Source organism: Colias croceus, chromosome 11 (assembly GCF_905220415.1).
Source record: "Colias croceus chromosome 11, ilColCroc2.1".
Lineage (NCBI taxonomy): Eukaryota > Metazoa > Arthropoda > Insecta > Lepidoptera > Pieridae > Colias > Colias croceus.
This window is the reverse complement of record NC_059547.1, coordinates 4,373,774-4,392,379: the sequence shown is the minus strand read 5'-3', so window position 1 is coordinate 4,392,379 and position 18,606 is coordinate 4,373,774. Positions and strand designations below refer to the sequence as shown.

Sequence of the window (18,606 nt, the reverse complement as noted above, 5' to 3'; positions counted from 1 at the left end):
CGGTATCGAAATGCATGATATTTGTATAATCAGTTGTTTGTATAGAACATTATGCCCTGTCCATAGGATTCCTTAGTCATTGGACGTGATTGATCAGTGTGATTGATGTTATTGTTTTTGTTTTCATTGTTACTATTGTCGCTATGATTGTTTGTCTTCTAAACATATTTATGGGAATAAGCATAGGATTAATAAGATTATCAGACGCGTAAGATAAGATATATTAGTTGTAACTATAAATACTATAATACTAACACCCCGAAATTAATTTAAAGAAAAATCTATACTAATATTATAAAGCTGAAGAGTTTGTTTGTTTGAACGCGTTAATCTCAGGAACTACTGGCCCGATTTGAAAAATTATTTCATTGTTAGATAGCCCATTTATCGAGGAAGGATAAAGGCTATATCATCACGTTAGACTAACAGGAGCGGAGTACTGCGGGTAAAACCGCGGGGCTCAGCTATTACTTATAAAATAAAAGTTTAATACTTAAGAAATAAACTGTATACCATTGCTATACCTAAAAAAAACTTTCAACCTACAACAGCAACTGATATTAATGACTAATAAAATGAATACGTTTAATAATCTATAGGTATATCTATGAGGTTTTATTAAAAGTATTGTCTGATAAGAGTGCATGTACTGCACTACATTACAGTCAATAAATATTAACATAATGATAAGGATTGATATTATTTATTTTCATCATGTCCATAACACTTACTGTTTAGTGAGATATTACTTGCTCTGTGAGTGAGACTTGTAATTCAATTAAACATTGCGGGTATGTCTTAACTAATTAATATATCAACTGTATTAACTACTATTATTAATAAATTCTCATAAAAAAATATCATATTTTATTTTTATTAAGTACTAGGAATATGGATCCAGTTATAATAGTTCATGGTGGAGCTGGTGACATACCAGAAAGTCGTGTTCAAGGAAAATTAGATGGAGTAAGAACTGCTGTAATTGCTGGTAACAAAATACTGCAAGAAGGTGGTTCTTCTCTCGATGCAGTTGAAGCAGCTGTTGTTTCTATGGAAAAGGATGAATATTTCAATGCTGGTACATAATATGAAATATTATTGTGATAATAAAATTCCAATCTTTTGTGTGAAAATTAAATCTTGGATTTTATAGTAACTTTATCTTAACCAGGATATGGATCAGTTTTAAATTTACGCGGAGAAGTTGAAATGGAAGCCAGTATCATGTGTGGTAAGAACTTGGATGTTGGTGCTGTAACACTAGTGAAAGATTTTGAACATCCCATCAGCATTGCTCATAAAGTTCTGACTGATTCACCACATTCGTTAATTGGTGGAGAGGGGGCTAAGCTATTTGCCTTGAGTAAGGTAAGGAACCCTGTTTTAGAGTACATACATAATTTTATACAATCTTGAATAATAGGTATTAAAAAAATGTATTTTGTATGTAGGGTTTTACACCTGTGCCTCCTGAATCATTAATCAGTGAAAATGCCAAGCAGGCACTAGAAGAATTCAAAAAACATGGTGAATTTGGTAGAACTGAAATTGGCATAAAGGAGGTAAGTATGTTATAAATTGGATAAATAATACTAAATGTAATCTTTATTATTTTCTTCTGATAAATATTTGTTATTCTGCTTTCACACAAAAACGGCTTTTTAGTTGTTGATGAAATGTAGCATAAAATAATATATTATAGTCGGAGATATTTTCTTTCTGTAAGTACTTATAACTATATAGTGTGGAAATTTTCGATGGGCCCTGGACTGCCCTGGAGGGAAACTACTTGAAATACTGGAGATAGCAAATTTTGCTGAAAAGAAACATTCCTTTATTTTTTTAAAAGAAATAGAACTACCTACATTCAAATATTTTCGAAAATTCTCTTGCTTCTTATAGGAATCGAACTAACTAAACATTAATAGAATTGAAATTTGTTATTTTATTCTTACCTCCAGGCCCATCGAAAATTTCCACACTGTATACCACACAAGTTAAGCCTCGGGATGTAGATAGTACCGAGCTAGCTAGCAAGCTCAATCGATTACTTTTTATGACTATAGGGAGGTGTAGGCACAGTCGGAGCAGTGGCCATAGACGCTGATGGCAACATATCTGTAGCCACTAGTACAGGTGGCATGAGTGGGAAAGCTGTCGGCCGTATTGGTGACACACCACAAATCGGCAGCGGCACCTATGCAGACAACAATATTGGCGGAGTGTCAACTACTGGTACGTTTCGTAAAAATTTTGTCCTTCGAGGATTTGTGTACCATATTGATACCATACGTTAAAACTTACTTCTCTCCGTTCTCGACGTAACATTTGCCTAAAATTACGTATTAATGGCGCAAATCTGTTTTAATTGTTCAAGAGAACAATTTAAACAATTAGATTAACAACGTATTTTGAGTTTGAAATGGAGGGTAGAATTAAATTAATTAATTTTCTATAAATAAAAAGAGCCCAGAGAAATGCATTTAAATAGGGCTGGCCACGCTAGAACTTTTTACTTTTAAAATTCTTTGGACTTCTACTGCTGCTAAAGACTAGGAAATAAAAGAAAAACCTTAATGTTGGTTTAAAGCTCTAAGCTTAATCTATATATATACTAAATTAACATACTGAAGTTTTTGTGGACACGTAATTAAAATAATTCACCTACACGTATTTTTTTCAGGTCATGGTGAATCCATTTTGAAATATTGTTTAGCTCACAGTATCATTAAACTAATGGAATCTGGAATGGACGCTACTACAGCTACAAAAACAGCTGTCGAGGGTAGGTATCATGTAGCTATGTACAATATTGGTATTCTACTATTGCTTGATGGATTTTATTTACATAGATATTTATTTTTTTGTTTTAAGGTATGACCAGTCGGTTAAATAACACTGCAGGTGCAATTACTCTTTCGAAATTAGGGGACATTGGTATACATTTTAGTTCCAGAAGAATGGCATGGGCGTATATAAAGAATAACAAACTGATGTATGGAATTAATCCCAACCAAGTTCTTGAAGATAAATAAAAAACACTTTTTTACTACTAGTTGTTGTATTATTTAATATTTTATAATATACTAGGTTTCTGCCCGCGGCTTCGCACGCTCAGTCCAAGAAAAACCCGCATAGTTCCCGTTCCCGTGGGATCTCCGGGATTGCGTCATTTTCCCGGAATAAAAAGTAGCCTATGTCCTTTCTCGGGTATCAAAATATCTCCATACCAAATTTAATGAAAATTGGTTCAGTAGTTTAGGCGTGATTGAGTAACAGACAGACAGACAGAGTTACTTTCGCATTTATAATATTATAATAATATGGATAACTTAATACAGTATAATAATATATAACTATTACTCGTACTTACCCTGTGTCCCTACCCCTACTTCCTACTCAAGAGCAAGATTCTGAACAAAATTAGGAACTTAATCCATTCTCATTCTCATGAACAGATTTAAATATTTATCCTCAGTAGTGTCGATTAGTTTGCAGAATTTGTAAGAAGTTTATGAATATAATTAAATTCTTGTTTAGCATTTTGGCTAAATATCCATACCTTCGACAGCCTTGGTAGGTACCCACAGTTGATACCACACTTGGTACCTTCTTGGTCTTTTCTTGGTACATCCGACATAATCATAAATCAACTTAATTTTGAATCTGTTTACTTTATTTATTTATTATCTGTTAGCATTTTGCTACATGGCAGCATTGATTTGAAGTTTTGTAATTTGTTCAAACTTCGAATGAATTATAAAATTAAAAATGGTGGCTGTAAGTTAAAGAATTGAAGACGAAATTGAATATATTTTGAAGTAAACAATAAAGGTCGTTGGAATGATTGCATAAAAATATAACATAATGTCAACTCCAGTGTCGAATCGCAAATATGGTGCGCAAAAAATTCGACTAACAAGTAAGTTTTTTACCTTTCACTTAGGTATTCCCCAAACTCGATTGAAACATTGTTATTTTCAGTTGAATTTATCTAAATATTATTTTATTTTTTAGTTCTGTGTGCCAGAAACCTAGTACGGAGAGATTTATTCCGTAAGTAAATATTTACAATAATTATTATAATCCATCATGTATCGTATGTATATAACATGAATATTGAGCAATTCACACGGAAGGCAATGAAAAATATAAATATTTCGCGGATATTGCGAAAAAATAAAAATTTTAATAAGTTCCCGGGAATTTTTCAGAATTTAGTAAATTATTGTTCCTTGTACTGTACTTGCACATTGCATGCAATGCCATAAATGCACTTTTTGCTAGACATTAAAAAATAATTAGTACCTACTCATAAACATGCAGTTTATAATCACTAAAAACAATTGCAGTCACTTTAGCTAAAAAGCTATAACCCAATCTGTTTTAATAATATTATTCAGTTATTCAAATTTAATATTCCTATTTAGGCCTACCAGATCCATTCGCCAAAATATCCGTAGATGGAAGTGGCCAAGTATATTCTACAAATGCAGTAAAAGCAACATTAGATCCAAAATGGAATACTCATTATGACTTGTATTTAACTAAAGGAGATGGCATTACTATCAGGTTCGTTTTTAGATTTATTTACCTCTTGTTGTGCTATGGTGTTTAAATATTACTTGTTTGATTGTTTTCTGGTCCTTCCTTCTGATATTTATATTGTGTAGTACAAATGTCAATAGTTGAAAACAACTTAGGATTAAATAATACTGTTATTGTATAATTAAGCTATGGTGATATGTAGTTTGTTATACCTGGACTGTATAATTTATTTTTTTATAAATATCTTTAGTCTTATAATTTTATTAGGAGGAAAAACCATTAAATACACTTCATTAAGTCAAAATATGAACCCTGATGTTTTCTTAGTCCTTCTTTTTCCTCTTGTGGTTAATCCTTACAAAAAAAAAGAATTGAGTTTTGTCATTGTAATTTATTTTGTTTTTAAGCATATGGAATCAAAGAAAAGTTCACAAGAGACAAGGATCCGGTTTCTTAGGTTGTGTTCGTATTCAATCGTCCACTGTGCACAAATTAAAAGATACAGGATGTAAGTATAATTCCATTCAGATGATAGATATCTATAAATCTTGACCTACATTTACTTTTTCCCTATTTGATTTGGCTATTTTGATAACTGAAACCTGTTATCACATTTCTACTAATTACAACATATCTCTAAATTTAGATCAATGCCTAGAACTCTGTGAAGATAATTCAGGAGAAGCATGTGGGGTGAAAGGACAAGTGATTGTATCATTATTATCGAGGGACGGAGCGAGAGGTGAACCTGCATCAGCTGCGGGTGAGGGTTCGCCTTTGGCTGTTGTGGGACCAGCAGGGGAAGTGAGGGCACCGAGGGAACCACCAGTTAGTAACGGCACAAGTTTACCATTGCCCCAGCACTGGGAGGAAAGGTTTACATCTAGCGGGAGGTGAGAGTCCTTAATTTATATGTTGGGAATTATATTTCAGTATGTTAGTTGTTTCAGTAATGATCAAATCACCTTGATTTGTTTGTAACTTAGTACCATTTTCGTAATACAGTATTTGATTACTGTAATATTAAGAATTTGATTTAAATGGAAAATTGTTTGCTTTAAATACAGTTCAAGTGCTTTTCCCTGGAAATTCATTAGACTGCAATTCTAACATTGTGCGTTACATTTCAAGATAATGTCAAACTTGCCAATTCTTATCAAACTTAGATAAGCAAAAACTATGTCAATGTTTTTAGTGTTATAAAATGGAATTATTTAAACACCTCCATTTTCATATAAAATAACAGAGCAATGTTATATTATTGTTTTATCTATGTAGACAGGAAGACTTGAATGATCAAGGTTAATTTGAAGTAATTATATTTTATTTTGTGTCGTAGGAGTTTAATTTTTATAGGTATTTGTAGATGAATCATGATATTCTAAAACTTGATTTAGCTTCCTTTTTCCAAGACAATTATTATGTAATCAGTGTGTACCAATATATTTGGGACAAATAAATATGATTTTATTCAAAGATATTTTGAAATCATAATTCTTAGAAAACTATTAAATGGGACCACCTATTGTGCTCTTCTTGTATATTTGTTTATTTTTAATCACACAACATTATTCACATAATATATCACTATTCTTGAAAATAAAAGTTCACTTCATCAGCTTAAATTTTAAAATAAACCAATTTACCACATTTTAAAATAAAACAAAGACAACATTTTCAAATAAAGAGAATATAATTTCAGGCCATATTACGTAAACCACGCGCTCCGTCGCACACAATGGGAGCGGCCGAGTCCAGAGCCCACAACGAGCCCGCAGCCCTCTCCACCGCCAGCATCTCCGTCACCCGCTCCTGTGAGCCCCTCATCACCAGTCACGCCTTCCACACCTGTATCACCGGCATCTCCAATATCTGAGACCGATGTTAGCCATGGAAATTCCATATCTTTGTGGTGAGTTTATTAAAGTGATTGCTAGGAAGTTATATAATAATATTACATTTATTAGCAGTACAATTCATAACAGAACATTAAAATAGAAAAATTTAGTTTTTATTCCAATTAAAATGATGCTTAATGATAATTGAATTCATATTTTACTATACATTATCTTCATGCGTGGCTATTGTTAGAATAAAAATGACAAACTTTATGATGCAAGTGCAATTATAAATAGAAACATAATATTGTGTGATGTGTCATCATGCATAAAGTGCCTATTTTTCATTAAAATAAATATGTTGTATAGTAGTAATGAGAAAAGGTTTGTGAGTTTGTACCCTATCTGGTATAATATGTTTATTCTGCAATGTAACATATACAATATAAATATTAGAAAAAGATGTGAGTTGTATATTAATTGTCTAATTACCATAATGCAAGGTTACTTTGGGACTATAGAATTTGATTATGGCATTGTAGGTAACGTCGAGTGATTTTTTATAAGCAAGGTTAACAATAAAAGATTTTGTTTAGAAATAAAAGATTTATAACGGATTTTAAACGCGATTTTTCATTATATTATATTCCCGACGTTTCGCGCACTTTGCAGCGAGCGTAGTCACGGGGAGACTGACCACGCTGGCTGCAAAGTTGCGTTTAAAATCCGTTAAAAAATCTTTAATTTATAAGTGTATAAAAACTTCTTTTTTTTGTGGTGTCTCTCAATGTTAGCCAGAAGGGCTTTACATTTTAACGCGGACGCGGGGGTGAACTGAAGGTTCACCCTGGTAGCGACATGCGCAAGGGCGTCCCCCCTTGACGGGGATCTCGAACCTCGGCTTTGGCTGTCGCTTGAGTGGAGGAGGCCGGAAGGGCCCTAGTCGGACGGGATAATAACACTAGAAAATATTAAATATAATGTTTGTTGTTGTCTGTATAGCCCTGAACCGCAGCCGCAAACAGCAGTGCGGTCACGTGCGGTGGCACCGCCTTCGTCACCGCCCGCTGCCGCCAGCCCTGCGCCTGCACCCGTAGCGGCGACTGATCTACCACCTGGTTATGGTAAGCTATTTGGTTATTTATTATTATTAAAAATGAATAAAGAAATGTTACGTTTATTAACGGTAATCGTGGAATGATTATTGATTTTATATTTTTATTAAGTCATAAATTTTCACACAGCTGTTACATATTAAAATAGAGGTTATACATTTTGAACAAATATATCCAATTTATTCAAGTGTATCACCCACCTCAAAGCCTGTTATATGTTTGCAGTGTTTCTCATGCTGCAAATAGTCATCAATCAATCAAGCGAGTAGCCTGCTCTTTTGCTGGCAATAAAAAAAAATCTTAGCAACATTAGTAGTAATTATCATAGGATAATTCCTGCATTATTTTATTATTAGCAGCTTAAACATGAACCGTGCATATTCCAGAGATGCGCACCACAGCGCAGGGGCAGGTGTACTTCTACAACAGCATGACGGGCGCGTCGACGTGGCACGACCCGCGCGTGCCGCAGCACCTGCGCCACTGTGCTGCGGCCGCCGGCCCGCTGCCGCCCGGCTGGGAGATGCGGCACGCGCCCTCGGGCCGCCCGTACTTTGTGGATCACAACAATCGCACCACGCAGTTCACTGACCCCCGCCTTGCCCTCTCCGCCCGACTGGTTAGTAACACACTCACGAGTACTATAACATCACAACACTTCTGCGCCACTGTGCCGCGGCTTCCGGCCCGCTACCGCCCGGCTGGGAGATGAGACACGCACTTTCCGGCCGGTGGTACTTTGTGGATCACAATAATCGCACCACGCAGTTCACTGACCCCCGCCTTGCGCTCTCCGCCCGACTGGTAAGTAGCATACACTATTTCACCAAAAAATGCTGTCCCCAGCACGTTGTTAGATATGCGCAAGTCGTTTGTCACAAATTTTTCGTTTTTTTGAAGTTATACTTCTATTGGCGCGATGGAAAAAAAAAGATGAGAGTGAATTTTTACGATGCGCGCGCACACCGACACCTAAATTTAACAGCATGAAGTTAGTTCTAGGTGGTATGAAAATTGATAACTATGTTATATATATTCTAGTATTTTTTTCCATACGCCAAAGAAGTATAACTTCTAACGCGTGTACATAAGTATACACACTCTTTTTTTTTTTCTAAACATAAATTATGGCAATTGCCATAGAATAATGGTAAGCGATATAAAATACCAGTTTTAGTTACACTATGTACAAACTTATAGACTACAAATACTTTATTGAATATTTTTTATGATAGACACAACACACAAAGGTTTAGCTTGTGAGTAAAAAATACGGAACTGTGGTATCTCCTTTTGCCACTCGGCGAGATCAAACTTCGTTGACCTCTAAAACCGCACCACATATTTCAATGACTTATATAAATATATGTAATTTTTTATGTATGTATGTACATTGCATATTATACAGTGCGTTAATATCTAAACTAAATCCATCCTTGTTCATTAAATCACATATACAAATATTATTTCTTACATGTATGTATTGTCTGTTATACAGCATTAATATCTAAACTAAATTCATAATACTTGTACATTATTCACAGACACCGCCTCTAGAAACGAACCAACCCCCTAACGCGCCTACAACCGCACCGCCCACGCCTGCAAGTGAGCCGGTGGACGCGGACGCTCTACCGAAGTACAAGCGGGACCTCGCCGCCAAGGCAAGAGTGCTGCGAGCTGAGCTGCAAGCGTTGCAGCCGCAGACTGGACACTGTCGAATTGAGGTGGGACATAGGATTTTAGAAATATAATCTTACTAAAATTTACGAATATATAATTTGTATAAAACAAAGTCGCTACCCCTATGCCCCTTTGTATGCTTAAATCTTTAAAACTACGCAACGGATTTTGATGCGGTTTTTTTTAATAGATAGAGTGATTCAAGAGGAAGGTTTTAGTATATAATTTATTAGGTTTTAGACAAAGCGGGCGAAGCCGCGGGCGGTAAACTAGTAAAACTATAAATAAAAAATATAGATTCTAGGAAAATTTACATTTAAATCGTGTTAAAAATACTATACATATTTTGTTTGCACATACATTAGCATTTGTCATTCCTATTATTATCCCAAGTCGATATTTTGTGTTAGTTTTGAATTAGTTTCATGCGAATAAATTTAATATTATTTTATACAATTAATATTGTACTTCCTCAGGTTTCACGTAACGAAGTACTAGAAGAATCGTACCGTCTCGTGATGAAACTACGCGGCAAGGAGTTACGAAAGCGATTGCTCGTCAAGTTCCGCGGGGAGGAGGGGTTGGACTATGGCGGTGTTGCGAGGGAATGGCTGCATCTATTGGGACGGGAACTGTTCAACCCGCAGTATGGCTTGTTCCAATACGCCAATGCTGGTGATGACCGATATGCGCTGCAGATTAATGCTGATTCTGGGGTATGTTAGGATATCATTAACGTTTTATTGTTGTCTAGAGCTTCTAGTTTTATTATAGATGTTTATTATCTATTAGATGGTTTTAAATACACTCAATGTGATTTATTAATATAATATTCATTTTATTATATAAAATCTATAGAATTTGAACCTGACTATTTAAAGTTATATTATGCCTATTGTGTCTATAATATTCTTAATTTATATCAAATTCCAGGTAAACCCAGAGCACTTGTCATACTTCCATTTTGCGGGTCGTATTCTAGGCGTGGCGTTATTCCACGGGCACCAGTTAGACGCCGCCTTTACCGCACCATTTTATAAACAGCTATTGGGACGACCCATAACATTGAGGGATATTCGAGATGTGGACCCGGAATTACACCGCTCGCTTTCTTGGATGTTGTGAGTTTAAAATAAAAAACTGATTTTTTTAATTGTTTAATCAAACAAATGAAAGTCGAAAAATGTATAACTAAAAAGCTCTATATAGTATTTTATATTATTATCACATCACATATCTAACTAGAAAATATTTTGCGCTTTCAGAGAAAACAGCATAGCTGGTGTAATCGATACAACGTTTGCTGTAGAATGTTCTTCGTTTGGAGCAGTTCGCAGCGTCGAACTGAGGCCGGGCGGCACCAACGAAACGGTAACGGATAACAACAAACGGGACTACGTGCGTCTGTACGTCGCGCACCGCTTCACACGGGGCGCGGAGCGGCAGTGGCTAGCGTTGCAAAGAGGTCTAGCTGACATCATTCCTCCCCAGTTACTCAGGCCGCTGTCTCCGAGAGACCTGCAGCCGCTGCTGGCCGGGCGAGCCGACCTCGACCCGGCCGACTGGAAGCGACACACGCGCCTCAAACACGTGAACCCGGACGCGCCGATCGTCAACTGGTTCTGGGAGATCGTCGAAGAGTTTGACGCGGAAATGCGCGCGAGACTACTGCAGTTCGTTACCGGCTCCCGGCGCGTGCCGCTCGCTGGCTTCAGAGCGCTGCAAGGCTCGACGGGCGCGGCCGCTCCCCGCCTGTTCACACTCCACCTGGTTGCAGATGCCACGCCAGACTCACTACCCAAAGCGCACACGTGCTTCAATCGTCTCGATCTTCCCCCGTATCCCACTAAAGAAAAACTACACGATAAGCTGAAACAGGCCGTTCTCGAAACAGCCGGGTTCGCCGTTGAATGATATAGATACTTATATACGAAGTTATCTTATATTTATAAATATTTACGTGCGCAATTAATTTTTCTTTAAAATATTCGTGAGACTGACAGGTTAGGGAATGTTGAAACATGACAGAAATTACTTTACAAATTAATGGAAATACTGAGTTCTCAAATTGGAATTACCTGCTTTTGTGATGCTAATTTATCTGTGACGGTACAAATATGTATGTATAATTATTATGTTATTATTTACTGTTTTTAAAATGTAGCCGAATTTTTTAACCGATGTTTAATGATAGCAAAAGTATTTGAGCTCTTCCAATTAGTAACATAAAATGTGTATATAAAATCAGTCTTAGAATACTCTAACCATACTATATTTGAGTCGATACATATCAAACTCCGGTAAGTCCACTCCCCGCCAAAATTGAGATAGCAATGGCGCCAATTTTGAATTGTAAAACTAAACCAGTCTGTACTTTTCAAAGTTAGGTAAGTCAATCGTATCTCTATTAAAATAAGGTTTAAAGTAAATGTTTTTTTTCAAACTCCGGTATGTCCGTGGACAGTGGTTTATCAAACTCAGGTAAGTCCATTTCGACCAATCACAGCTCAGTATGGCACTAAAACGGCTGCCATTTCTCTCAATTTCGTTGAAGCTAACACGTGTGACCAATGCTTATAAATCGTTTTAATTGATAAATGATGGAAGAAAACAGTTTTACTATAGAGGTGGTGGTTCTAGACAAAGCAAGGAAAAAAACAATACTAAAAGCTTAAACAGACAAGGCTCAGAAAACAGCTAAAAGATAAATGAAACTAGACGCACAGCACACGCACAGTAGTTATTCCCAGCCATGAAGCCCAGGGCCGTACTGAGATTTTTTCAACCGTTTTGATTTTTTGACCCCTCTCTTTGCCCAGTAGTGGGATGAAAAAGGTAAAAATAATAATAATTTGTATCTTTTAATTTACATATTTTATTTTAATGTCCAATACTTATAACGCGACGAACTATCTACCCATTTCCACCACCTCAGTACGTCCCAAAACTGAGTTCTATCAAATCCCTGTAAGTCCATTAGAGATTTTTCAAATTCCTGTAAGTCCAAGACGATGTTTTTCAAAACCCGGTAAGTTTTGCTGGTACATATCAAACGCCTGTATGTCCAGATTTAAATCTAATTTTGTGGCATAATCATCAAGTAATACATTTCTTTTTCTTCGTAAAAATAATTCTAATGTATTATATTATTTCCGTCATAAATTATAAAGGTCCAAACATATTGTTTTTTTAAGTTATTAAAAATACCTCGATTCCCACATTTCTGTTAGAATGGACTTACCGGAGTTTGATATGTATCGACTCATTTTATGAGTCAATGAGGATGTAGGATTGGTTTAATTATTTGCAATTTTTGCATGAGTAATTTTATTGGCTCTTTTATATCCAACACACACAACATGAAATGGCATATTCTTGCACAATTTATAATATTTTACACACGCTCAAATAAGTATACATAATTACATACAATTGACATAGTTGTAAGATTCGAATTTTCCCCTTAATTTTAAGATATAATTTAGGTGTTATTTATGGATAGTTAACCGAATTAACACAAAAATATCCGCATATTCATAGTTAAAGTTCAACATAATAATTCTAACTAATGTTAAAGTAATCTAGCATTATAGTTATTATCTCAATGCATAGTAAAAAATAGAATTAATGTATGTCGAATCAATTGCGCCTGGTCTTGAATATAAAAACTTATACAATAACGCAATTTACACGCGTTTTTTTTTTCTTATTTGAAAAGCTAATGAAATTAATGCTGTTTTATTTTATACTTCAATTTCATTTTATAAAAAGTATATTTATTTAGAAAAGATGTATTTGTGATGTCCGTATGTTACCCTGGCAATAAAACAATATAAACCATCTAAAATATTAGCCGTGATTTAAGATTTCCATAAATAATTTAGACATTTCTATATATTTAGTTGTATTATATCTTGTAAATAAATGTTTATTGTTTAGTACAAAGCAGACCAGCAATACTATGTTAAAAGAATTAGAATGAGAAGAAAAAGTACATATGCTTCAGGTGCCTTACATTACATTCATTATAATATTATGTTTATTTGTATATTTTATTGAATAGTATGATTTATGTTGTAATATTCCAGAAAAATCAAATAATGCCTATCAATATTCAAGAATCAATGAAATATGTAAGATACATTGCTTTTAATACAATATTTATAACAAGGATGAGTGCCTTTTATGTGTATAATAATGATGATAATGTAATGTTAAGTAGTGTTGTATGACTGTTAGTGATATGAAATATTATTTAATAGCTAGTATGATGTAGCATAAAGGAAAATATAATATTTTTGCACAATAACTGTCTCATTTGTTTTTTTTTTTTTTTCGTCTGATCCTTGTTATACCATCTTCTGCATCTTCACAGTACTCACACTCATGCAATTTTACTATACAGTATGTTCAAAAATAAATGCGGCTCTAGTTTAATTGTAGACTTGTATTGTAAAATGGGTGCGTTGTAGATAAATATAATTATGAAAGCTCTCATAATTTATACGTAAAATTACAGTTTAAAAGTAACTCAATCGATCATCTTATAATAGAGCCATTTTAATAGGCAACATTTGACAGTTTAACAAAATTCAACAACGTAACCTAGTAACGACGACATAGAATAACATGATATTTCGTTTTGTTAGAACTGCACATTTGCTTAACTTTTTTCAATTACGATTACATATTTATAATAATAATCACCGATACAAGTAATTTTAAGATTTCATTTTACTGATAAACCATACTAAACATAATAAACAATTTCTGAATTGAACAACTGACGTCGCTACAATTTTGTGTCAATAAACCTTTTTTCTTTTTAAATACCAGAGACGTTACTCTAAAAATCGAAATCTGACATCTAGAATCGAATGCATTGATTACTTGTGAATAAAAATCATCATAAATTAATAAATTCGATTGACAAATGTTTCAAATCCGTATCGATTAATTCACTTTAATCGATATTTCATAAATTAGTATATCCATTAATAATGCGTATTATTGCGTTGAGGTTTAGCATCAGGCCAGGCATCAACGTGACGTGCACACGTTGTGGCAAGCAATCGCGGAATGAAATTGTGTCATCAGATTGAGGGTTGGATGAATCGTGAGTAGAGAACGCTCAATCGCGACTTGTGTCGCGACTGCAACAAATTGTTTCAGCAGATTGTTGGTTGTGTTGAACCGTGAGTAGGGCCTTTAACGGCCCACTGGCGGCGACTTTTGAGCTTGTTTACTATTTTGGTTGTCATCTAAGAGCAATAAACCTATAGAGTACTTGTATCGAGCGTATACAATTTACATATATTTGTTTCTCTCTATCTAAAGAAAACGTCGTATGAAAGAATGAGACAGCTATAGACAACAAGCTACGTTTCAACATAGTCATGGCACCATTTTTACTATAGGTACGTATTTAGATAGATAGAAGGTGATAGTGATGGGATGTGCTTCAATCGATAAAATCGTGAATGTATTTTGCATTTACGGATTCGAGAAATAATAAATAAAAAAAAACAAAACTTATAATTATTAATTTCAGTTGAATACATTATTTGTATATAATAAATGCGAAATTATGCGAGAATGGATGTTATTCTTTCACTGCGGAACCGATTACAATGAAATTTTGTACATACACACATAGGTTAGGTTTTATCCCGGAAATCCCACGTGAACGGGAACTGTGCAGGATTTTCTTTAAAAACGCGGGCGGAAAGCTAGTATATTATAAAAGAAATTTTAAAACTTGAAATGTAATTTAAAATAAAGAAGGAAATGATGATAAAGTTAAAGGAGTGAGGAGAAAGGCACAGTCAGCATGAAGGAATCATGCAGCATTTTAACAAGTTAATAAAAGGACAGTCTTAATGAAAACATTTTCCTTACATCCTACTAATAAAGCGAAAGTTTGTGAGGATGAATGTTTGTTACTCTTTCACGCGAATACTACTAAACCGATTACAATGAAATTTGGAAAAATTACTTTTGATCCCGTAAATCCAACAGGAATGGGAACTATGCGGGTTTTTCTTTGAAAACGCATGTATATTAAGTATGTATTTCAATAGTAGTTTCTCATCTATGAGAACTGTCATTTAATCAACCGTTTAATTTTCACATAGTTACACATTTAAAGTAGGTAACTTATGTGTAAAAAATTTCAAAATAAAAATTCACTCTCTTTAATCAAATGTATTTATTATCTACAGGAACAAAAAAAAAACGTAAGCGTAAGATTGCACAATTCTTCTAGAGTATCCATCTTGATAACACGTAGGCTCGAAATGCAGTGAACACAATATTGCAAATTGTGGCGGCGTCCAATCAACTCATGTCTCATGTTTTATACCCATTTTTTATTTAGCTCTGGAAATCTAAAACAAAATGAATTCATTAATAATCTGAAAGAGAAATTAATAAACAACAAACGAAAACTAAAACACATAAGGCAAATAAAACAACCACGTGGCCGTTTTATTTTCCTGCGGTAAAAAATTTACATCTATTATTTGCAACAACAACTACATAATATAAATCTGATATAAGAAACAAAATAAATAAATCAACGTTAATATGAAATAGATTTTTTGTCATAAATCGATAATATACGCTAGATGTGTTACAACACTACGGTGGTAAACAAAATGTCAAACGTGATATTATTGTGACATTTTTTAAAAATTATTTCATTATTCTATATTCCACAACCCCATAAAGTGGGTAAATGTTACAGTTACAACATAAAATTACAAAAAAGCGCTTGATAAAACCTTCAAATAGGTTTAAAACATAAATATTTATCAATTTGCTGAAAATCACTTACCGATGGAAAGATATTTGCACATTGTTTTTATCCAAAACTCCCATTCGACTAGTGATAGCCGGTTGATAAACATACAATAGTTATTTTAGCACACTGACAAATAAAAAGAAACACTGTACACTTTATATTTTCTAAATATTTCGTTAAAAACACTTGACACACTGAGCCCACCAGCTGGTTGGAAAACAAACTGACTGCCGGCGCGCTACGTTTGAAAACAGTGCAGATACTCTATCGCTATCTCAATCTGGCTTATGCTGTTATTGACTAAGAGTAAGTAGATTAGAAAATATGTATTTTGTTCTGTCTCAATCGTAGACAGAGTAACTAATAGACCCAATGACGATACCTTTCTCACTTACACAAGAAAGAGAGCGAAAATACCATAACAAATGCATAAGACAAAGACACAAATACCCAATTTTTTGTCCCTTAGTGTGTAACCTGTTTTTCAAGATCAGCAACTTGAGTTGCGAAACAAACTTTGACAGTTCGTGCCTTCATCGTGATTGGTGTTCGAATTTTGGATATTATTTAGTAAAAAATCGATACGAGTACATTGAAAAGACGGTGAAATTATCTTAATATAGACATCGAAGTAAAAAGAATGGTGCGTTGTCGTGTTATTGCATGTATAAGCGATAGTGAGAAGAAAATTGCGGGTGTGTCTTTTCACGCGTAAGTACGACTTTATTGTCCTTATTTATAGTTTCTCAGTGATGATTATTTATACTTTAGCCTAAAGTAACAACAAGTCGCGTTAAAACAAGGAAAATATTAGCGTAATATCGATTTTTATATTCAATAACCTATAAACATCAACAAGTAAGTGTTGCCAGTGTCGGGAAAAATAATACCCCGATCATCAATAAAAAAATATTGATTTGACAATATGGCGAAACTCGAAAGTAAATGAATATGAAAGCCCATAATAACCCAGTGTTTCGGGAAGACTTCGGCATCGAAAACATATTTTAATTTATTATTTCTTATAGTAATAATTGTGATTGACATAAAATTACACTTATAATTTTAGAGAACCTGAACTACCTACGAGCATTAATTATTATTAACCTATGTTTATCGATTTGTTTCCAGATGATCCAGACCTACGTAATTAATGGATCGAAGTGGGAGAAAAGATTGGATTCTCACAAAATATTGTAAAATATGAACAAGCCAATGAAAAAGTAAGAAATGTGTACACGAAATTAACATTGTTTTGTCATCAATAATCAATTTGCTTATATTTTTTTGTATCTACTAAATTGATTATAAAGACAAAAGAAAAATCTCTTATCTGGTTTTATTTAATTGCTCCTAAAAATATTTACCCTTTCCAAAACATCCGGGAGCTCGGATACTGTGGCAACATTCAACTTATACATTGACAAACTATCTTTGTCTCAGTCGCGGTTACAGAGTACCTTTGTCTATTAGTTTCTCTGTCTACGGTCTCAATATAAGAACTCTATAGGTTTATTGCTCTTAGGTTGTCATGGCTATATTATTATTAGTCTGTGGTACTACGTACATTGCGGAATCTGTGACTGTGAATTAGTTTAGTTTAATTTATTTCTGTTTAAATATTTGCACCCCCAGATATTAGGTAGAATGTACATATTAGCACTATAAAATTGTAATAACAGCACCTACATTTGTAAATGTAATTTGAATTTGTATTTGCCAGTTTCGTCGCTTTAATACTGAGTTGAATTTTATTTTATTTTATTTTTATAAGAACATAACAGTCGTACATGATTTAATATAAAAAAGTTCTAAAATTAACTACGACTACACAACATGTTCTATTAATAAAAAAAGAAAAACAGCATATAAAAAAAACAAGCCTCACAATGAAATTGAATATTGAAACTAGATTCTGACTCTGCAGAGGGTACAAATCCATACTCCGCAGTCAGCAGATTGAAAAACATCAGTTTATTTATTACTATTTATTTCATTTAAAATAAAGTTTATTTTTTGTAACACAAATGCATCCACTGTTTTTTTTAATTCCCCATATATCTACTTTTCCAGTTTCTGGCAACACTCATGATATCGGGACGATATTATCGGATAATGGGGGATATTCTGCGACCTTTCTAAGGCTTTTGACTGTGTAGAACATACCACTCTATTACGGAAACTAAATTTTTATGGTATTAAAGGTTTATCTCAGGACCTCATAGCTTCATATCTTCAGAACAGGGTACAAACCGTTGTTGTTAATGGAGAGAAATCTCGCGGTGCGCCGATTAACATAGGTGTTCCGCAGGGATCTATCTTAGGACCGTTTTTGTTCTTAGTATATATTAATGACCTACCTTATTATTTGCAGGATATGTGTGAAATAGTACTGTTTGCAGATGATACCTCATTAATATTTAATGTGGATAGACATGACACAAATGTTGACGAAGTAAACTCTGCTCTTTTACGCATATCCAAATGGTTCACTGCTAATAATTTATTATTAAATGCAAAAAAAACAAATTGTGTTGAATTTATCCTTCCAAATGTAAAAAAGGTGAAAAGGGATATTATTTTAAACGGGGAGGTATTATACCCTGTGGATTCTACTGTT

General features: G+C 34.1%; 2 protein-coding genes across 3 annotated transcripts; both read left to right on the top strand.

The window, feature by feature from the left end:
- Nucleotides 1-88: 88 nt before the first annotated feature.
- LOC123695313 (probable isoaspartyl peptidase/L-asparaginase GA20639) lies at nt 89-3,055 on the top strand. 2 transcript variants are annotated; one of them, XM_045641119.1, is made up of 7 exons: nt 89-208; nt 882-1,078; nt 1,172-1,368; nt 1,452-1,562; nt 2,067-2,235; nt 2,684-2,785; nt 2,875-3,055. In XM_045641119.1, exons 1-7 carry the CDS (start codon nt 144-146, stop codon nt 3,033-3,035), a joined length of 1,002 nt encoding a protein of 333 aa, XP_045497075.1. In that variant the 5' UTR covers nt 89-143; the 3' UTR covers nt 3,036-3,055. The 2 variants fall into 2 exon arrangements, with proteins under 2 accessions (XP_045497075.1, XP_045497076.1); XM_045641120.1 differs by lacking the exon at nt 89-208 and adding an exon at nt 617-791.
- A 655-nt stretch (nt 3,056-3,710) lies between these two features.
- Nucleotides 3,711-11,457, top strand: LOC123695312 (E3 ubiquitin-protein ligase SMURF2). The gene is made up of 12 exons (XM_045641118.1): nt 3,711-3,922; nt 4,018-4,056; nt 4,431-4,572; nt 4,956-5,056; nt 5,195-5,441; nt 6,251-6,460; nt 7,389-7,510; nt 7,888-8,120; nt 9,046-9,228; nt 9,661-9,900; nt 10,118-10,305; nt 10,450-11,457. The coding sequence occupies exons 1-12, from the start codon at nt 3,868-3,870 to the stop codon at nt 11,096-11,098; spliced, it is 2,409 nt and encodes an 802-aa protein (XP_045497074.1). The 5' UTR covers nt 3,711-3,867; the 3' UTR covers nt 11,099-11,457.
- Nucleotides 11,458-18,606: the final 7,149 nt, after the last annotated feature.